The sequence below is a fragment of the Loxodonta africana genome, chromosome 3 (genome assembly GCF_030014295.1).
Source record: "Loxodonta africana isolate mLoxAfr1 chromosome 3, mLoxAfr1.hap2, whole genome shotgun sequence".
Classification (NCBI taxonomy): Eukaryota; Metazoa; Chordata; class Mammalia; order Proboscidea; family Elephantidae; genus Loxodonta; species Loxodonta africana.
Genome location: NC_087344.1, coordinates 181,174,653 through 181,197,093, shown reverse-complemented (window position 1 = coordinate 181,197,093; position 22,441 = coordinate 181,174,653). Strand labels below are relative to the sequence as shown.

Genomic DNA, 22,441 nt, shown 5'->3' with positions numbered 1-22,441 from the left:
CACAGACACACAGGCTCACACATATGTACACAAGCACAGATACTCACAGGCACACTCATACAGGCACATACCCACACACAAACACACTGACACACTCATGTAGGCACCTAGGCACAGGCCAACACACAGGCAACGCACATGTATACAAGAGCATACACAGACACACACGCGCGCATATACTCAGGTATCCAATAAGACACACACACACAGACACGGAGCCCATCTGCATATGCACAAGTCCCTGCACAGACACACATCCTCACATATAAGCGTGCACACACACACAGACACACACACACACAAACACACATTCCAGTAATGCAAACACCAGCCACCCAGGCCATTTGAGAGCGTCCTGCCCAGCTGCTCTACGTCCTTCACCCTGGACAGCAGCCAAGGCCTTCCCCCTGCCACGCCCTCAATTGATTATATAAATTCCCTCCCTTTGCCCCTTCCCCGGCACAGCACGCCACTGACACAGGCACAGCTCTCCGCCTCTGCCCACATCCGGCAGGCAGACCCGCCAGCACCAAAACATAGGAGCAGCATGGGTAAGGAGAGGGGCTTCTGCCAGTCACCCACTGACTTGCCCACTAGCCCCTGACCCGTCCCTGGTTTGGAGGGACCTCCCTCCAGGAAATGACCGGAATACTTCAGGTGGGAATGAAGGGAGGGAATGCTGGACTCTGTTCCCTGTTCCCACCACCCCCCACTCCTGCATTTCCCAGCTCAGCCCAAGTTTCTAGAGGTACCGGGGAAGGCGAGGACAGAGGGCTGCTGGGAAGGACCACCCGGAAGTCCCACGGCGCTCCAATCAGCTAGGGCCTCGGGGCTCGGGTTGCCTTTCTGCAGATGAGAAAATTAGGAGGGAGACACTTAGGGAAAACCTCTCTGTCCCTGGCTCTCCCCCCAGGACACAGACAATCCTGATTTCAGCTCTGGGCTAACTTCTTCCAGGTCAGTCTGGGAGAGAAATCAGGGATCCCACACCCTCACACTGGGGGCCTGTTTCGGTCCCCCACCCTCACAACCCCAGTCATCCTATTCTCTCCTGAGTGGGCTCCCAGATGTCAGGCTGAGGAGGAGTTTAGGTTTGGCTGGGAGTGTTGAGGTCTTTGCTCCATTGGAACCTGCCCTTCTTTGGGTTGGCAGAATGCCCAGCAACCAGCCTGGCAGGGGGAAAGCCCAATTGAGCTTTCCCCGGGTTCACCTCAAAACAAAGGGTGCTCAGAGACCTTTTCTGAGGTGTTGAAGACAGAGGGGCCTGACACTAGGACAAAGAGGGAGGAACAGGGATGGGAAGATGATGTGAGCAGACAACACCTCCTTCACACTTCACTTCTTTCTCAGTCTTTCTTTGGCTTTGCTTTTGCTTTGCTTTTGTTTTGATGTCTTAGAGTTTTTAATCTTCTTCTCCTTGTGTATCCAGAAACTCCCTCCCTGTCACCACCCCTGCTAAGTCCTGACACAGTTTGGTTGAGCAGCAGAACAAGTCTCCTTCATTGCTTTCAGACCAGACCTCTCTCCCTCTGCCTCACCCCACTCCCAGCCCTCTCCCTGGGCACTAAACACTGCCTGGCATCCTTCCTTCGCTTTTGGACACAGCCCCTACCCATATTTTTACAACACTTTTCCTTTATGAACATATTTTTGAAGACACACTCTTATTTGACTTTCACATCCACCTGGAGAAGTAGGTTGTTGTTGTTAGTTGCAGTCGAGTCAATTCCGACTCATGGAGACCCTGTGTGTGCAGAAAGAACTGCCCCAGAGGGTTTTTAAGGCTGTGACCTTTTGAAAGCAGATTGCCAGGCCTGCCTTCCAAGGTGCCTCTGGGTGAGTTCTAACCTCCCAAACTTCCTGGCTAATAATTGAGCCCTTAAGCCTAAAAAAAGAAAATTTTTTTTTAAGCCTACACAACACCCAGGCCTCCCGGAGAAGTAGGTTGTTGTCATTAGTTGGTCGTCAGGATAGTATTATTACTCCCTTTTAGCAAATGAGGGAGAGGAAATGGAGAGATTGGGTGTCAGACCTGGAGTTTAAACCTAGGCCTGTGGGACTCTGAAACACTGCTGCAGCCTCTCAGCTTGCTAAGTCATTTGGCTGCAGGGAGCGAGAGGTGCTGGCTCCTGGCCAAGGGCCTGAGCCCAGGCACCAGCAGGGGCTCCAAATGTGGATACTCTAAGCTCCCTACTTGCAGGCTCCTAGCTGTCACAACAGTGACCAAACTGGCCACAGGCAGGGCGGGGAGCAGTGCCCAGTCCTGGGTACTGCACTCCAGGACTGCTTTCAGCCAGTAGCTCCCCTGTATTATTCCTCCACCCTTCTTACAGTCAGGGCCCCAAACCCTGACACTGAGGTCCTGGCAGCTGTGAGGAGAGAACACTCCTTCTCTGAGGCTGACTTTGGTCTCCCTGGCTTTGGTCTACTTAGATCAAAGCAGCTTTTCTTGCCAGACTCCAGGAGATTGAGAGGACTCCTCCCCACAGCTCTGGTAGGGGCCTCTGAGCTATTCAGAGTAAGGCTTAACCCTTTACTTTACAGATAAGGGAAGCAGGGGCCCAGTCAGGGGCAGAAACTGGCCTAAGGAAATCCAGCTGGTGTCAGTCTCTGCTGCCATGACTCCCAGACTCCAACACTCTGTCTGGATGACCAGATCCTCAATTATGTAACCCAGGCCCAGGCCAGCAGCCAGAGGTCAGGACTCAGAGGGGAGAAACTCAGGAAAACTCCTGTCCCTTGGAAAGAGACCTGGAACAGATACACCCCCGTGAAGTGGGAGGAGGCAGGCACAGCCCAAGCCCTGAGGGCTGTGCCTCAAAACGGACAGGATTATCTGGCTCCTATCAGGCCCCCACAAAGCTGCACACTTGACATGTACCCTCTAGTTTATTTCTCATACGTTCCCACTGTGGTATTCTTATCACTCCCTTGTTACAGATGATGTGGGGATTGGGACCAGGAGATTAAGTAACTTGCCCAAGCCGGTCAGTTGTGGGCTGGGGCTGGGACCCAAGTTGGTGCCATAACCTTAGCCTCTGGAGTACAGGCACGGATAGAATTCTACCTGAGTGTCTGTCCCCCTCAGGCCATACCTCTCCAGCTTTTCTCGACACCCCACACACTCACCAGGGCTTTGAGGCGACAGGAAGGATGGGCCCAGAGCACAGCTGGCCAGGGACAACCCCATGTCCTCCCCAACCGGCCATATGCTGCGGAATGTGAAAAGGAGGCCTATACCCTCCAGCCGGTCCCCCAGCCCGCATGCCCCATTTTTTCCGCAGACACGAAATGTAGGAAGTGTGGACCTGGCTACCCTACCCCTCTAGAGGCCATGAAGGGTAAGTGCGCGGCGTCTGAGAGCCAGCTAGCGCCTCTGAGAAAGAATCCTGCCAGCCGGCGCCCCTCTGCTAATTCCATGGCTGTTGGGGTGGGGAGCCACAGACCCCGGCCTCCACGCGCGGGTACCCAGCGCTGCCCCCGCCGTTCCTCCCCACCCTGCCATCACTGCTCCCTGCTCTCTACCCTCCAGGACCCCGAGAGGAGCTTGTCTACCTGCCCTGTATTTACCGAAATACGGGCATTGAAGCCCCGGACTATCTGGCCACCGTGGATGTTGATCCCAAGTCTCCCCACTATAGCCAGGTGAGGCAGGGCGACCCTTTCCCCAGCTCCGGCCAGGAGCTGCAGTTTTTCCAGCCTGGTCTTTCTTCACCCTCTCTGGTAGGTAAGGTTGTGCAGGCTGTTCACTGCACAAGGCGGCCCCTGCAGGACGACTGCAGGGCTGAAACCCAACCTGTGCTCCGCTGCCAAGCCGCTGAGCACCCGGGGGGAGGGGGGCACGCCTAGTCCGAACGCGCACCGAGGCACTGTCTGGATGAGCACCACCCCATGTCCACTCATCCCAGGTCATCCATCGGCTGCCCATGCCCAACCTGAAGGACGAGCTGCATCACTCGGGGTGGAACACCTGCAGCAGCTGCTTCGGCGACAGCACCAAGACACGCACCAAGCTGGTGCTGCCCAGCCTCATCTCCTCCCGCATCTACGTGGTGGACGTGGCCTCCGAGCCCCGGGCCCCGAAGCTGCACAAGGCATGTTCTCTGCCCTTGCCTGCCCAGAAACTAATGTACCCGCCACCCGGAGCAGCCTATTCTGGGCAGGAAACCACCCCTAAGCCAGCTGCCACCAGTTCTCACCCAGGATCTGGGCTCAGCAGCAGGGGAGGGAGGTTAGACTTCAAAGGAGGGTACCTAGGATTGCAGAGTTGTCACCAACCATGGGGCACGGGAGCGCAGAGAGGAACTTTCTTGTTTTTATCCCGAGTGGGAGAACGCTTTGCTTCTGGAGAACTCATTGAGGCCAAGTGGATTACAACTTACAGCAACCCTATAGGAGAGAGCAGAACTGACCCATAGGGTTTCCAAGGCTGTAGTTGTTACGGAAACTTACTGCCACATCTTTTTCCCTCGGAGGCTGGTAGGTTCCAACTGCAGACCTCTCAGTTAGCAGCCATGTGCTTAGCCACTGCACTACCAGAGCTCCTAGAGAGGGAGAAGGAGCCATTTTTTCCCACCCAGTTATGAGCTCATGGCTTCCCTTAGGCTGGAGCCTCCAATCCTTCTTCCTCTCAACACTTATTGATTACCCACTGTCTGCCAGGCACCCACTGTGCTGGACACTGGTAATACAAAGCTGACAGTGGCAGCTGGCATTGTCCCAGCCTGGGAGGAGCTTATGGTCCCACAGAGCTGAGGGTGCCTTCAGGACAAAGGAGAGAAGTCAATGATTTATTAACAATTTCTCTGATTCCCCCTGTTGCTCTGCAGAAGTTACCAGAGTCACTCTCTGCCACATTCCTGTAGGGAGAGTTGTGTCCATGTTTTGAAGGAAAAGAGGATGAAGTCAGCAGAAAGAAGTAGGGGAGTAGAGGGGTAGGGAGTGGGGACTTCTGGCCCTGTAAGATTCTGACGCCGTTCCTTGCCCCTCTCCAGATCATCGAGCCCAAGGACATCCATGCCAAGTGTGGTCTGGGCTACCTCCATACTAGCCACTGTCTGGCCAGCGGGGAGGTGATGATCAGCTCCCTGGGAGACCCAAATGGCAATGCCAAAGGTACACGTGGCCACTGTGGGCACATCTGTGCTCATGAATACTGTCTGTGGGGGGACCAGACTCAAAGTGGGGAAAGGGATAAAATGACCTCTCAGGGACAGCCAATGGCCTGGGTCCCAAACAATATTTAAAATGTAATCAAGTAACTTCAGTTGTTTCAAGTATTTGTTTTTTTTTAATTAATTTTTATTGTGCTTTAAGTGAAAGTTTACAAATCAAGTCAGTCTCTCATATAAAAATTTATATGCTCCATATGCGATACACTCCTAATTGCTTTCCCCCTAATGAGACAGCACACTCCTTCTCTCCACTGTCTCTCCTCGTGTCCATTTGGCCAGCTTCTGGCCCCCTCTGCCCTCTCATCTCCCCTCCAGACCGGAGATGCCAACATAGTCTCATGTGTCTACTTGATCCAAGAAACTCGTTCTTTACCAGTATCATTTTCCATCCCATAGTCCAGTCCAATCCCTGTCTAAAGAGTTGGTTTGGGGGCTGGTTCCTGTCTTGGGCTAACAGAAGGTCTGGGGACCATGACCTCTGGGGTCCTTCTAGTCTCAGTCTGACCATTAAGTCTGGTCTTTTTATGAGAATTTGGGGTCTGCATCCCACTGCTCTCCTGCTCCCTCAGGGGTTCTCTGTTGTGTTCCCTGTCAGGGCAGTCATCGGTCGTGGCCAGGCACCATCTAGTTCTTCTGGTCTCAGGATGATGGAGCCTCTGGTTTATGTGGCCCTTTCTGTCTCTTGGGCTCATAATTACCTTGTGTCTTTGATGTTCTTCATTCTTCCTTGCTCCAGGTGGGTTGACACCAATTGATGTATCTTAGATGGCCGCTTGCTAGTGTTTAAGACCCAGACGCCACTCTCCAAAGTGGGATGCAGAATGTTTTCTTAATAGATTTTATTATGCCAATTGACTTAGATGTCCCCCAAAACCATGGTCCCCAAACCCCCTGTTTCAAGTATGTTTATGTAGGTGAACTTGACTGATGAATTCAGTTAAAAGTTATAGTCAGAGCAGTCTGCCATGGGGAACGTGGGCACAGATATGGCCCCAGAAAGCACATACATTTAATATTAGCCTTTTCAAATTTATGAGCACATCTCACATTCCCTGGGGTTCTTAATCTTCACTTTTGCTATCTCATTTATGGTATGATCAGAGCTGACACTTACAAAATGTCTACTATGTGCTGACACAACCTTTGAGGTAGATGCTGATGTAGAGATAAGAAGGTTGGGGTGCAGATTGGTTAAGAAACTTACCCAAAGTCACACAGCTAATAAATCACAGAGCTAGAACTCAAATCCAGCAATCTGGCTCCAGAGCCTATGTCCCAGTCACCACACACCTCTCTCGGAGCCTTATCTATTTCATCAGACTCCTCCATCCAAGAGCTTGGGGTGGGACATCAGTTAAAGTCATCCAGCTAAGATTCCTGCATAGTCCCATTCGACTGCACCCTTTGTCCAGGTGACGGGAGGAGGTTGACATTCCTAGATTTAATAACGCTTAAGAATCAGCGTTCAGTTGTATTTGCAGGTGTCAAAATGCCACAACATACCCCGTAAGGGACAACATATTGGGCACTGATGTTGAATTACAATTAAATATGTCTGTTCTATTTAAAAAAAAAATGTGGTGAGCAAAATGGAGCTTAGACTGAGAGCAATGCCATGCTGAAAGTGGGAGACTAGGTAAGAGAACGGCAGAGTGTTGGGTCTCAGGGAAGGATGAAGGCGATGGGAGGCAGGAACATCAGAGTAAGAACCCCCACTTCCCATCCAGCCACCTCTGGGTGGGACCTTTTGGACACCTGAATTTAAGGTGTCCTCATGGCTATGCTTACGGGTGGGGGTGGGTGGGAGTAGTGCCTCTATTCTTCCCCCTGCCATCTTACTCTCTGCCCTGCTCAGGGGGTTTCGTGCTGCTGGATGGAGAGACGTTTGAGGTGAAGGGGACGTGGGAGAAGCCTGGGGGTGCTGCACCGATGGGCTATGACTTCTGGTACCAGCCTCGACACAATGTCATGATCAGCACCGAATGGGCAGCTCCCAATGTCCTGTTGGACGGCTTCAACCCTGCTGATGTGGAGGCTGGTGAGAATCCGCCTGGGGGCCAAGCAGGAGCCTTGGGCCCACGCCCCCTGCTTGCTTCTCCTAAGCCCCACCTCCAGCCCTCTGACTTCTCTCATGTGGACCCCAAACTCCTGGGGTGAGGGTATTGGGTGTGCGGAATGCTCTGGCCTGCTCAAACATCTTTCTGATCCCCCCAACCTATCTTCAACCTTCTGCTCTGGTCTGTGCCCCTGCCTTTGCCAATGCCATCCCCCTCCCAGATCCTGAGCTCCTCTTCCGCCCACACCCCACCCCAGGGCTGTATGGGAGCCACTTACACGTGTGGGACTGGCAGCGCCATGAGATTGTGCAGACCCTGCCACTGCAGGATGGGCTCATCCCCCTGGAGATCCGCTTCCTGCACAACCCGGACGCTACCCAGGGCTTTGTGGGCTGTGCTCTCAGCACCAACATCCAGCGCTTCTACAAGAATGAGGTGATATGTGCCCTCTGGCCTTCCCCTTCTTGCAGTCCTCTCTGCATCTCTGGCCAAACTTTTGTAAAGAAACAGGGTGCTGCCTCCCCTTTCCCTAGGAGGGGCCCAGGCCACCTTTTCCCGGCTCCACCAGCCCAGGCTTCTCCAGGACAAAAAATGAGGCCACAGGTCCTGCCCCTCTTCTCCCAGTCCCAGGCCAATTTCCACCTGACCCCTAACTATATAATCGTTCAAAAAATACTTAGTGAGCTTCTACTATACATTGGACCCCGTGCAAGGTACTGGGCATACAGTAGTGAAGAAGATACAACCCTTGTGTTAAGGGGCTTGCCTAGGAGTTATACCCTAGTGGCAAGAAGACCCCGTATCTGCTGTCTCCCTTCCCAGATTTTGGGGAGATCCAGCTCTAACCCCCCACCCCCCAACTTGGCAAGCTCACCTCTCTGCCTCCTAACACCACCCTTAACCTCTCAATGTAGGGAGGTACTTGGTCCGTAGAGAAGGTGATCCAAGTGGCCCCCAAGAAAGTGAAGGGCTGGATGCTGCCCGAAATGCCAGGTGAGTACCCAGGGAAGAGTGGGAATTAAAAGGTCAATCCTTGGCCTGGGGAACAAGAGTCCTTAAGGCCTCTGAACACCTCCACCCCCAGGCCTGATCACCGACATCCTGCTCTCCCTGGATGACCGCTTCCTGTACTTCAGCAACTGGCTACACGGGGATCTGCGGCAGTATGACATCTCTGACCCGAAGAAGCCTCGCCTTGCGGGACAGGTGGGGCCTTAGCAGGATGGGGAGGAAGGAGGTCAAGAGTCTGGGGATGGGGTGGAGGGGACAAAGTGTCTGGGGCATAATAAGGGAGGTACAGGAAAAGCAAAAGAGGGTGCCAAGGGATGGAGCAGGCCCAGGAGGCTGGGGGCTATGGCTAGCCGTGGGGAACCTGTCTGAAAGGAGCGAGGGGGATGAGGCAAGCTGCTTTTCCTGCAATGTGAACACCTCCCACCACCGTCCTCCTGTATCCCCTGCATCTCCAACCCAGCTGTTTCTGGGTGGCAGTATTGTTAAGGGAGGCCCCGTGCAAGTGCTGGAGGACCAGGAGCTGGAATCTCAGCCAGAGCCCCTGGTGGTCAAGGTGAGGCCTTCTCCTACTCATACCCAACCTTGTATCCTTGCTTGAGGGGTATGTGGGGGAGGGGGTTGGGCAGGGTCTGAGCACGCTGTTGGGTAGGAGTAGTGCCTGTGATCCTTCCTAGGGCCTGTGATCCCTCCTAGGGATCTGTGTGTTACCCTGGGGTTTGCCCCTGGTTTTCCCAAGGGGAAGCATGTGGCTGGAGGCCCTCAGATGATCCAGCTTAGCCTAGATGGGAAGCGTCTCTACGTCACCACATCACTGTACAGTGCCTGGGACAAGCAGTTTTACCCTGATCTCATCAGGTGAGAAGAAGACAATCTAGACTCCCCTCCCCAGTCCTACTCTCTCAGAGGTGTCATTTGGTTTTCTGAAGGCTCCTCGGAAGGCCCACCAGCCCACCACATAGACAGAGCCCCAGACCCTGCTTCCTCCTCAGGAGCCCACTCTTGCACTCAGAATCTTGAGGGAAGAGGGCGGCCACTCTGACTTCTCTCTTACCCCCTCCTCCTTGTCCACCAGGGAAGGCTCCGTGATGCTGCAAATCGATGTAAACACAGAACAGGGAGGCCTGAAATTGAACCCCAACTTCCTGGTGGACTTTGGGAAGGAGCCTCATGGCCCAGCCTTGGCCCATGAGCTCCGCTACCCTGGGGGAGACTGCAGCTCTGACATCTGGATCTGAAGTCTACCCCTCATTGCCTGTCACACGTTCTGAGCCTTTACTTCCAGGTCTCTGCGGGGACCTGGCCTCACTCTGCTCTCTCTTAGCCCCCAACTCTTCATAGCTTGTTCCAGCAAAGCCAAGCTGAGGTTGTTTTAGCATATTGAGAAGTGTCTGCTTTTACCAACCCCTGTTGTGTGTTGCTCACTGCACAGTGTCATTCACATGAGCTTTGGAAGCACTAAGAAATAAACAGTGAACCTGGGCCTCGGATCCTCTGGCTTTGGGGATATGGGGCCTGTTACTCCACTTCTGCTGGCCCTTTGTGTCTTGCATGGGAAAGGGCTGAGGAGGGCTCCAGGGAGGTTGTGGTAACTAGTTCCCGACAGTGATTACAACATGATGGTAATGATGCCAAACTTCACTTTTATGGCCAAATGTACCCTGAAGGCTTTTCTTTTCAAAAAGCTAGGTCAGCTTGAAAACATTATGCTGGGTGAAATAAATCAATCACAAAGAGACAAATATTATATGATTCCACTTTATACGAAATATCTAGGATAGGCAAGTGTATGGAGACCAAAGTTGACTAGTGGTTACCAGGGGTAGGTGGGAAGGAGGGGAAAGAGGTACTTTTAACTTAGGGGACACTGAGCTGTTAAGGGTGACGGGAAAAATTGAAATGGATAATGGTGATGGTTGAACAACGTAATAAACATAACTAATGTCACTGAATTGTACACATGAAGGATGTTGAAAAGGCAAATGATTTTGTTGTGTACATATTTACCACCAAAAACAAAGAATCAGTAGAGGATTCTTCCACTGCATTGCAAAACATACAATTGAATTGTTCTATAAACAATAGTAAATAAAGCCTATCATATTTTTTAAAAAAAAGAAACTAGTTTGGTGGTCACCAGGAGACCTGAGGAGGGGGAATATCAATCAATGTTTTTAAACTTTTTTTAAGACTCATGCTACCTTTGATAAACATAAATCTCACCCACCACTCTTAGGAGAATGTAATGTGTCCCCTCCTACACAGGAGACACCCTGAACCCCAATGTAGATAGTGTAACCTATTTCCACTGCTGGTGAGACTACTGGGGGAACATCCTGTTGTTGGAAGGTTAGGTGTGTCACCTCCTATCTGGAATACAGGAACATGACCATGTGGAGGGCTGGGAACACCCAGGTGGGCCAAGGTGGCACTCTTGTCTCCTCTCCTGGATGGTGTTTTAGAACCTTGCCCAAATCAGAGATTTCTCCCTTCTCTGTGTCAGGTCTCTAATTCTGTATAAAAGGAACAAGATGGAGTCTCAAGAACCTAAGAGAAAGCAGCCAAGTCATAATTCTATTGACTCATTTATTCTCTACCCAAGACAATACCAAGCAATATTCGGGTAACTTCCTGTACTGTTTTCAGTCTTTTGCAGTGGTGTTTTTTGTTCAAAACATTAGAGCAATATAGGCCCCCTGAGATGGCCTGGCCACCCCAAGAATGTACCACACTTTCTTTCCATTTGAGGTCTTTAAACATGCTGCCACCTCAGCTTGAGTCTGGATCCACTTCCCCTGCCTTACTTGCCATCTGGGCCAGGGTATCATGTCCTCTGGAAAGCCTCCTTCCCTGACCCCTCCAGGTTAGGGGCGCTTCTTAATGCCCACAAGTCTCCTACACTTATCCTTATCATAAATACACGTCACATTGAATTGAAACCTTTCGTTTATTCCCAGCCTCCAGCTTGGATAATAGCACATAGTACAGTTTAATGAATAAATGAATATAAAGGAGGTGCTCAGGATGATTAAGGAGTTACAGAGAGTCTTGGAATTTACCAGGTCTTACCAGAAGTTCCTTTCTTAGGTCTCTGCCCTGTACTCTTCAGTAACCAAACTTCTTCAGAAAGAGAAAGGATCATATAACTCTACATCTTTTCTACATACGTCTAAAAGGTTACAATTCTATTCAACAAGAGGAACCTGAAGCACTTGTCATGCCAGAAAGCAAGGAAACTACTGAAGGCTACTGGGATCGTGTCTGAAGGACACGTGATGTATCTGGCAAAGGATTTGTATCTAGATGTCCTGGACTGAATTCTGTCTCCCAAAAACATGTCTACTTGGCTAGGCCATGATTCTCAGTATTGTGGGATTGTCCACCATTTTGTCATCTGATGTGATTTTCCTATGTGTTGTAAATCCTCTATGATGTTAATGAGGCAGTATAAGAGGCAGTTATGTTAATGAGGCAGGAGTCAAATCTACAAGATTAGGTTGTGTCTTAAATTAATCTCTTTTGAGATAAAAAAGAGAGAAGTGAGCAGAAAGACAATGGGGATCTCATACAACCAAGAAAGTAGAGCCAGGAGCACACATCCTTTGGATGCAGGGTCCCTGCTCTGAGAAGCTCCTAGTCCAGGGAAAGACTGAAGACAAGGACCTTCCTTCAGAGCTGACAGAGAGAGAAAGCCTTCCTCCGGAGCCGATGCCCTGAATTTATGTTTCTAGCCTACTAGACTGTAAGAGAATACACTTCTGTTTGTTGAAGCCATCTACTGTGGTATTTCTGTTAGAGCACCACTAGACTAACTAAGACACTAGAATGTATTAAAAACTCTCAAACTCAACAATGAAAAAAACAAACAATCCAATTAGAAAATGGGCAAAAAACATGAACAATCATTTCACCAAAGAGGATATACATATGAGAAATAAGCACATGAAAAGGTGTATAACATTTTAGCCATTAAGAACTGCAAATTAAAACCATAATGTGATATTACTACGCACCTATCAGGATGGCTAAAAAAAAAAATTGTTAACATCAAATGTTGGTAAGAACGCAGAGAAAATGTATCATTCATACATTGCTGATAAGAAGGTAAAGCAGTACAGCCATTTAGAGAATAGATTGGCAGTTTCTTATAAAACTAAACATACACTTCTCATAAAACCCAGCAATTGCATTCTGGGGCATTTATCCTAGAGAAATGAAAACTTATGCTCACACAAAAACATGTTTATGGATCTTCATAGCAGCTTTATTCATAATAGCTAAAAATTGGAAGTAACTCAGATGTCCTTCAGTGGGTGAATGGTTAAACCAACTGTGGTATATCCATACCATGGAATACTATTTAGTAATAAAAAGAATGAACTATTAATATACTCAACAACTTGGATAGATCTTAAAAGAATTATACTGAGTGGAAAAAAGCCAATCTCAATGGTTGCATATGGTAAGATTCCCTTTACATAATATTCTTGAAGTGACAAAATTATAGAATTGGAGAAAAGTTAGTGGTTGCTAAGAGACATGGGAGTGGAAGAGAGGTGGGTGTGGCTATAAAAAGATGGCAAAAGCAATTCTAGTGGTGATGAAACTGTTCTATATCTTTGACTATGGTGGTGGTTACACATATCTACAATATGATAAAATTGTCCAGAACTAAATACACATACACACATATAAGTGTATATAAAACTGGTGAAATCTGAATGTTTTGTGGGTTGTAGCAAAGTCAATTTCCTGGTTGCGATATTGATTATAGTTATGGGATATGTACCAGAGAGGGAAACTGAATGAAGGGTACATGAGATCTCTGTATTATTTCTTGCAACTGCTTGTAAATCTATAATTATCTCAAAATACATAATTTAATTAAAAAAATAAGTAACACAGGAATCAACTTGAAGAAACTTCTACTGGCCAAAGATGGAACAACTTGAGTATCAAAAAGAACAGTAACACGCATCGATAAAGAGCACTGAGGAATCTGTGAAACATTTCATAACATGGAGGAACCTGGAAGGCGTTATGCTGAGTGAAATTAGTCAGTTGCAAAAGGACAAATATTGTATAAGACCACTATTATAAGAACTTGAGAAATAGTTTAAACTGAAAAGAAAACAGTCTTTTGTGGTTACGAGAGGGGGAGGGAGGAAGGGTGGGAGAGGGGTATTCACTAATTAGATAGTAGATAAGAACTATTTTAGGTGAAGGGAAAGACAGCACACAATACGGGGAGGTCAGCACAATTGGACTAAACCAAAAGCAAAGAAGTTTCCTGAATAAACTGAATGCTTCGAAGGGCAGCGTAGCAGGGGCAGGGGTCTGGGGACCATGGTTTCAGGGGACATCTAAGTCAGTTGGCATAATAAAATCTGTTAAGAAAACATTCTGCATCCCACTTTGAAGAGTGTCGTCTGGGGTCTTAAACGCTAGCAAGCAGCCATCTAAGAAGCATCCCTTGGTCTCAACCCACCTGGATCAAAGGAAAATGAAGAACACCAAGGACATAAGGTGATTACAAGCCCAAGAGACAGAGAGGGCCACATGAACCAGTGACTACATCATCCTGAGACGAGAAGAACTAGATGGTGCCTGGCTACAACCTATGACTGCCCTGACAGGGAACACAACAGAGAACCCCTGAGGGGGCAGGAGAGCAGTGGGATGCAGACCCCAAATTCTCATAAGACCAGACTTAAATGGTCTGACTGAGACTAGAAGGACCCTGGTGGTCATGGCCCCCAGACCTTCTGTTGGCCCAGGACAGGAACCATTCCCGAAGGCAACTCTTCAGACATGGATTGGACTGGACAATGGTTTGGAGAGGGATGCTGGTGAGGAGGGAGCTTCTTGGATCAGGTGGACACTTGAGACTATGTTGGCATCTCCTGCCTGGAGGGGAGATGAGAAGGTGGAGGGGGTTAGAAGCTGGCAAAATGGACACAAAAAGAGAGAGTGGAGGGAGAAAGCAGGCTGTCTCATTAGGGGAAGAGTAATTGGGAGTGTGTAGCAAGGTGTATACGGGTTTTTGTGTGAGAGACTGGCTTGATTTGTAAACTTTCACTTAAAGCACAATAAAAATTATTTAAAAAAAAAAGAACAGTAACTGCAATGGATTGAAATACATCAAATAGATCAAAATATATAAGTTCATAATAACACACACACACATACAAAAAAGCAAAACTATTATTGATCATATTTAAAAGATGCTAAGGAACCATATCCTTACTCTGAAAACTTGAAAATGAACAGAAAGAATCAGGTATTTATCTTGCTTTCCTGAGGAACTCACCTTATGATAACCAAATAGTTGATGAGAAAAAGTTCTTTATAGAATTCCAGATAGTTATTTCAGAAGGAATAATAGAATTAGACTAGCAGGAAATTTTAATCTCTAATGAAAAATGGATCTAGGTAATGATCACCAACGGATTCTAAAGCCACTGAATAAGAGACTGACATGGAATTTTATAATGGATCCATCAGGCTGACAAATCCTAGCCAGTAATCAATCTCTACATTACAAACAGAGAGACTACCAGACATTATGTGCCTACTAGTCGGGGCCCTGATGGCAAAGTGGTTAAGTGTTTGGCTGCTAACCGAAAGGTCGGCAGTTCCAGTTCAAATCACCAGCCACTCCTTGGAAACCCTATGGGACAGTACTACTCTGTCCTATAGGGTTGCTATGAGTCAGAATCAACTCGATGGCCACGGGTTTGGGTGTTTTTTAATGTGATATAGTAGGAAGAACACAGCCTGCCCTATGACGTTTTCTTGTCAGAAAATCAAACTGAACCTGATCAAGCCTCCAGACCCAACAATCAGTGTACAGGAAAATGGGAGACAGAAGAACAAGTTTTAAAACAGTTTAGAAATGTAATATTAAAAATCCAGAATGTGGTGAAGTCTACAGAGCAAAGGACCTGTTTCCTTCAACAAATAATTTGCAAGAGAGAGAAGACAGCACCTGCAGATTTGAAAGATTTAGGAAACACATCAACTAAATGCAATGTGTGGTGTTGATCCTGCTTGCTGTGCCAAACTGTCAAGCCAAAGTTCATGGTCGCCAGAAAGAAAACATGATTTACACACAGGCACTGGTTGGAACAGTACTTTACTCACATAGAGAAGAGACACAGCAAAATCAATTTCAATAAAGGGCACTGGTCCCTCTTGGCCAGCTGGTCAGTCCCCACAGCTGATGCAAGGCTAGTGTTCTACACACTTCCCTTTCGTGCTGCCATTGAAGTATCCCATTCCCTCTGCACTGGGAATAGACACAGAAATGGAGTTGGCCAGGTGCCGTATAACACATACACATGGACAGGGTACAGAGAAAGTTTACTGTATACCCAGAACAGACAGGGAGGCTCCCAATAAAGGGAAGAGTCTGGGACAGAGGGAGAGAGGATCAGTTCCCAGCCTCCATTATCAGAGAATGTTCCAGGACCAAGGCTTCTGATTAGGCTGCCCAGGTGAGAGATGCAGGGGCCATGTCAGACAATCCTCCCAGCATGTGTGCCTTGTTGATCCTAATTTGAATATACCAGTGGGAAAAAAAAAAAATTTTTTTAGGATATTGGGGAAATTTAAACACTGATTGAATGTTTGATAATACTTAGGCATTGTTTTTAACATTTTAGGTATGGTAGTGGCATTGAGGTTATGTTAAAAAAAAAAAAAGAGTATCTTTTACTCGAACTGAAGTATTTACAGATGAAATGATAGAATGAGTCCCTGCATTAAAATAGTCTAGATGGGTGAACTGGAGAGCAGGGAAGGTAGAGTTAAAATAAGATTGATCAAGTGTTGATAATTGTTCAAGCAAGATGACGGGTATGCATACCTGGGGGGTTATCATGCTATTCTACCTCATTTTATATGTTTGAAATATTGTTATAATAAAAACTTTTTTAAACCCCTATTTACATTCATTGTGATCCTGATCTCTTCTCACTATAACCCTACATCATTGAAACACACTCCAAAAACAAAAGAGACCCTCCTGTCACAGACAACTCAGGCACCAGGAATCAGTGACCCAATCATCACCAAAAAACAAAAAGAACCCATTGCTGTCAAGTTGATTCCAACTCATAGCAACCCTATAGGACAGAGTAGAACTACACCATAGGGTTTCCAAGGAGCAGCTGGTGGATTCGAACTGCCGACCTTTTGGTTAGCAGCCAAGCTCTTAACCACTATGCCACCAAGGCTCCCAATCATCACAACACCTGTTAAACCCACCCTGACAAGATCTCTCTCTGCTATATTCATGAAGATTCTACCCCACTTCCTAGTACCAGGCTAAAAAAATGAGCAAAAATAGCAAAGGTGACTGTGTCACTGGAAAAGTCTAGCCTACCACCTATGATCTTTTGCCAGCACCATGGCCAGCTCCACAAGTTGGTTCACTAGGCCATCTAGAAGGTTCTGGAGTTTGCCAAGCTCAGGGAAACCCTCAGAGAAGATGTAGTACCTTTCCTTAAAAAGATAGAAATACCATACGATTCAGCTATACCCCTCCTAGAAAAATAAGAACCATTACAAGAATAGACATATGCACACCCATGTTCATTGCAGCATTATTCAAAATAGCAAAAAGATGGAAACAACCCAAGTTCTCATCAACAGATGAATGGATAAACAAACTATGGTACACACACATAATGGAATACCACACAACAATAAAGAACAATGATGAATCTGTGAAACATCTCACAACACGAATGAGTCTGGAGGGCACCATGCTGACTGAAATAAGTCAGTCACAAAAAGACAAATACTGTTATGAGACCACTATCATAAAAACTCATGAAAGGTTGACTCACAGAAAGAAACAACCTTTGATGATTATGAGGGAGGGGAGGGGTGGGGATAGAAAAACACTAAATAGACAGTAGATAAATGATAACTTTGGTGAAGGGTAAGACAGTACACAATTCTGGGGAAGTCAGCACAACCTGATCAAAGCAATGTCATGGAAACTTCGAAGACACATCCAAACTCCCCGAGGGACCAAATAACTAAGCAGAGGGCTGTGGGAACCGTGGTCTTGGGGGACATCTAGCTCAATCAGCGTAATGTAATTTACAAAGAAAATGTTCTACATCCTGCTTTAGTGAGAAGCTTCTGAGGTCTTAAAAGCTTGTGAGCAGCCATCTCACAAGATATTCCAATGGTCCCACCCCATCTGGAACAAGGCAGAATGGAGAAAACCAAAGACATAAGGGAAAGATTAGTGCATAGGACTAATGGACCACAACTACCACACACCCCCCACCAGACTGAGTCCAGCGCAACTAGATGGTGCCCAGCTTCTGTGTTTTACCTTCACTGGGTTTCTGAATTTCATCCATGTGGATGTTTGTAGCTATAGCATGTTCATTTCCACTGCTCTGTAACATTCCATCATATTAACATACACAATTTATTATTCTACTGTTGATGGATGTTTGAGTTGCTTCCAGTTTTTTGCTAATGTAAGTAGTGAGAGTAGAAACACCACTGCCTGTGTCTTCAGGGTATATATCTGGGAGTAGAATTGTCAAATCCTAAGATATGCACATATTCAACTTCACCAAGTAATACCAAATGATTTTCCAAAATGGTTACACCAAATTACACTCCCACTAACAGTGATCCCATCCCTCAATATTGCCAGGCTTTAAATGTTTGCCAATCCAGTGGATGTGAAATGGTATCTTATTGTGGTTTCATTTGCATTTCCCTGATTACTACAGAGACCAAACAACTTTTCATTGTTTATAGCCATTTCTGCTTCTTTTATAAAATTCCTGTTCATGTCTTCTACCTGTTTTTCTACTTGGCTGTTTATCTTTTTATTTGTAGGAGAACTTTATAAATTCCAGATAACAATCCTTTGTTAGTTACATGTCTTGAAAATATTTTTTCCCAATTTGTAGTTTGTCTTTTTACTCTTTTTAAAGTAGTATATAAAATTTAAAATAAAGTTTTTAATATTAATTTATCTAAAAATTATCAATCTTTTCCTTTACGGTTCGCATTTTTGTGTTTGTTTAAAAAATCCACGGTCAGGGGATGCAGACTTTCTGGAGCCACTGAGGCCAGATGAACCCCTGAAACTATTTCCCTGAGATAATCTTTAAACTTGAAACCAAAAATATACCCTGAAGCCTTCTTTAAGCCAAGCAATAAGAAACCCATTGCCATCGAGTCAATTCTGATTCATAGCAACCCTATAGGACAGAGTAGAACTAACCTATACTATTTCCAAAGAGCACCTGGTGGATTTGAACTGCCAACTTTTTGGTTAGCAGCCAGAGCTCTTAACCACTACGCCACCAGTTTCCAACCAAACAATAAAAACCAAAAAAAAACAAACCTAGTGCAGTCGAGTTGATTCCGACTCATAGTGATCCGATAAGACAGAGTAGAACTGCCCCATAGAGTTTCCAAGGAGCGCCTGGCGGATTCCAACCACCAACCCTTTGGTTAGCACCCATAGCACTTAACCACTACACCACCAGGGTTTCCAAGTTTAGCTTAATTAGTAAAGAATGTCTGCCTTAAGCATTGTGCTCTTTTAAAGCTCTTTGTTGTGTTGTTGTGTGCTATAAAGTCCATTCTGACTCAAAGTGACACTATGTGACAGAGTAGAACTGCCCCATATGTAGGATTTACTAGGCTCTAACTTTTTTACTGGAAACAGATCATCTGGTTTTCTTTCCCACAGAGCAGCTGGTGGGTTCAAACCACCTATCTTTTGGTTGGCAGCCAAGCATTTAACCATTCCACCACCAGGGTTCCTGTATAGGATCAAATTGACTACAGCAACTTGAAAGTTTAGATAGGAAGCTGAGAGGGCAGTGAGTCATGTTAATGGGCGGGGGGGGGAATCATTCAGAAAAGGAGGGTGAGAACAATTGCACAACTTGAAGAATGCAATCAATGTCAATGAATTGTACATGCAGAAATTATTGAATTGGTGTATGTTGAAAACATACAGCAACAACAAAAAAAGATAAATCCATGATCAGAAACGTATTTTTTTCTGTATGAATAACCAATTGTCCCAACATCATTTATTGATAAGCGTATCTATTTTCTGTTGATTTGCGATGTTGATTGTCATAAATCAATTTTCCATATATGTAAGGGTTTATTTCTGGGATCCCTATTTTGTTTCATTAGTTAATTTGTTCCTGCAACTAATACAAAAAAACATTGCTTTAATTACAAAGCTTTATAAAAACGCTTAATAACTGGAATGGCAAGTTCTCCCACTCTAGTTTAGCTGTGAGGATATCTTGTTTATTCTTGGCCCTTTGTTGTTCCATTATCAATTTTAGCTTCAGGTTTTAAGTTCCACAAACTAAAAAAAAAAAAAAAGCTTGTTGAGATTTTGACTTGAATTGTATTGATTCTAAATTCAGATATCCTAGATCCAGATCCTGGCTCCATCACCTACTAACTGTGTAGCCTTGGTCAGATTATTAACCTCTCAATGTCTCAGTCAGTCACCTCATCTGTAAAATGGGGATACTAATAGGACCTCTACTTCTGTGAGCGTAACATAAGATGTTTAGCATTTAGTGGAGTCCCTGGGTGGTGCAAACAGTTAACACACTTGGCTGCTAACCAAAAGGTTGGAGGTTCTAGTCCACTTAAAGGCGCCTTGGAAGAAAGGTCTAGTGATCTATTTCAGAAACATCAACCATTGAAAACCTGGTGGAGCACAGTTCTACTCTGACACACATGGGGTCACCATGAGTCAGAATTAACTCCATAACAACTGGCTTGGTGGTTTTTTATTTGTTTAGCATTTCGTATGGTATGGGGCTGTTCTACTCTGCCCTATAGGGCTGCTATGAGTTAGAATCGCCTCAGTGGCAAAGAGTTTGGTTTTGGTTTTTTTATGGTTCCTGGCACACAGTAAACACCATATAAATTTTAGCTGTTACTAGAAAACCTTCTTACCAGCATATCCTTATTCCTCCAACTCCATGAGCCCCTCAGTACCCATAGAAGCTGGTAGTAGGTATATGGGGGCTGTAGAGGGCAATGGTGATGAGATCAGACTGCACTGCTGTCCTCTTTACAAAAGCATCGTGCCTGTCCCGACCAAAGGAGAATGATGAAAACCAAAGACACAAGGAAAAGATTAGTCCAAAGGACTAATGGACCACATGAACCACAGCCTCCACCAGCCTGAGCCCAGAAGAACTAGATGATGCCCAGTTACCACCACCAACTACTCTGACAGGGATACAATAGAGGGTTCCAGACAGAGCGGGAGAAAAATGTAGAATAAAATTCAAATTTACGAAAAAAAAAAAAAAAAAGATCGGACTTACTGGTCTGACAGAGACTGGAGGAACCCCTGAACTGGGCACCCTGCTAACTCAGAACTAAAGGCACTCCCCTTTGGTGAAGGGTAACACAGTACACAATACTGGGGAAGCCAGCACAACTTATACAAGGCAAAGTCACGGAAGCTCCATAGAGAGACACATCCAAACTCCCTGAGGGACCAAATTGCCAGGCTGAGGGCTATGGGGACCATGGTCTTGGGGAATATCTAGCTCGATTGGCATAACATAGTTTATAAAGAAAATGTTCTATATTCTGCTTTGGTGAGTAGCATCTGGGGTCTTAAAAGCCTGTGGGCAGCCATCTAGGATATTCCACTGGTCTCACCCGGTTGGGAACAAGAAAGAACGAAGAAAACTAAAGATACAAGGGAAAGATTAGTCCAAAGGACTAATAGACCACATCTGCCACAGCCTCCACCAGACTGAGTCCAGTAGAACTAGATGGTGCGTGGCTACCACCAATGACTGCTCTGACAGGGATCACAAGAAAGGGTCCCGGGCAGAGCTGGAGGAAAACGCAGAACAAAATTCTAACTCAAAAAGAAAGACCAGACTTACTGGCCTGACAGAGACTAAAGAAACCCTGAGAGTATGGCCCCCAAACACCATTTCAGCTCAGTAATAAAGTCACTCCTGAGGTTCACCCTTCAGCCAAAAACTGAATAGGCCCATAAAAGAAATCGAGACTAAAAGGGCACACCAGCCCTGGGACAAGGACTAGAAGGCAAGAGCGGACAGGAAAGCTGATAATAGGGAACCCAAGGTTGAGAAGGTAGAGTGTTGACATGTCGTGGGGTTGTTAACTAATGTCATAAAACAATATATGTACTAACTGTTCAATGAGAAACTTCGTTCTGTAAGCCTTCATCTAAAGTACAACAAAAAATAAACAAAGGCACTCCCGAAGTCCACCTTTCTGCCAAATATTAGACAGGCTATAAAACAATAACACGGGGGAGGAATATTTTTCTTAGTTCAATCAACTATATGAAACCAAATCGGCAACACTTGCCCAAAAGCAAAGACTGAAGGCAGGAAGGGATGGGAAAACTGGACAAATGGACTCAGGGAACCCAGGGTGGAAAGGGGGAGAGTGTTGATGACACATTGTGAGGATTGCAAACAATGTCACAAACTAATTTGTGTATAATTTTTTAATGAAAAAACTAACTTTCACCAAAAGCACAGTAATTTTTTTTTTTTTTTAAAGTACTAAGATGATAAGACTGGAGGCCATATTAGAAGTCAGGACTGCAAACATGGTTTTGGTTGTAACCAGGGGCAGATTGCAGCCCTGGTGGCACAGTAGTTAAAAGCTCGGTCGCTAACCAAAATGCTGGCAGTTCAAATCCACCAGCAGCTCCTTGGAAACCCTCACGGGCAGTTCTACTCTGTGTATACAGTCACTATGAGTAGGAATGGATTAGATGGCAATAGGTTTTTTTTTTTTTTTTAGGGGTGGATTAACCAGTAAGCACAGAACAGGCTTGCATTGAGCAAGGTACACATAGGCTTAATGTATTTACTTGCTAATCTGTGGTAAGCGATTTCACATGGGCTTTTTTTCACCGTATCTTTGCTGTGGTGGGGGACAGGTGAAACTCCACTGCAGATTGGAGAGATGGCACAATTGGGTCTTTGCATACCTTGCTTATTGGGTAATTGGGCCCTGGATGTAAATACATCTGCTGTGCAAACAAAATATATCCACTCAAGAGGCTGCTAACCTGGAGTCTGTGACTTCTCTGAAATTAGACTCAAAATTTGGAGGTTGTGTGTACATATGTGCATTTTTCATGTCCATTGCTTTCATCTGATTTGCAAA

At 46.1% G+C, this 22,441-nt stretch overlaps 1 protein-coding gene across 3 annotated transcripts; it reads left to right on the top strand.

Moving 5' to 3' along the window:
- The first annotated feature begins 434 nt into the window (after window positions 1-434).
- On the top strand, window positions 435-9,765 carry SELENBP1 (selenium binding protein 1). Of its 3 annotated transcripts, none has more exons than XM_010589438.3 (12): window positions 435-551; window positions 3,285-3,341; window positions 3,533-3,645; window positions 3,909-4,094; window positions 4,995-5,115; window positions 7,030-7,212; window positions 7,488-7,666; window positions 8,146-8,224; window positions 8,316-8,437; window positions 8,703-8,795; window positions 8,979-9,097; window positions 9,315-9,765. In XM_010589438.3, the coding sequence occupies exons 1-12, from the start codon at window positions 548-550 to the stop codon at window positions 9,475-9,477; spliced, it is 1,419 nt and encodes a 472-aa protein (XP_010587740.1). In that variant the 5' UTR covers window positions 435-547; the 3' UTR covers window positions 9,478-9,765. The 3 variants fall into 3 exon arrangements, with proteins under 3 accessions (XP_010587740.1, XP_064138653.1, XP_064138654.1); XM_064282583.1 differs by having other exon boundaries at window positions 448-957; XM_064282584.1 differs by lacking the exon at window positions 435-551 and adding an exon at window positions 637-657.
- Window positions 9,766-22,441: the final 12,676 nt, after the last annotated feature.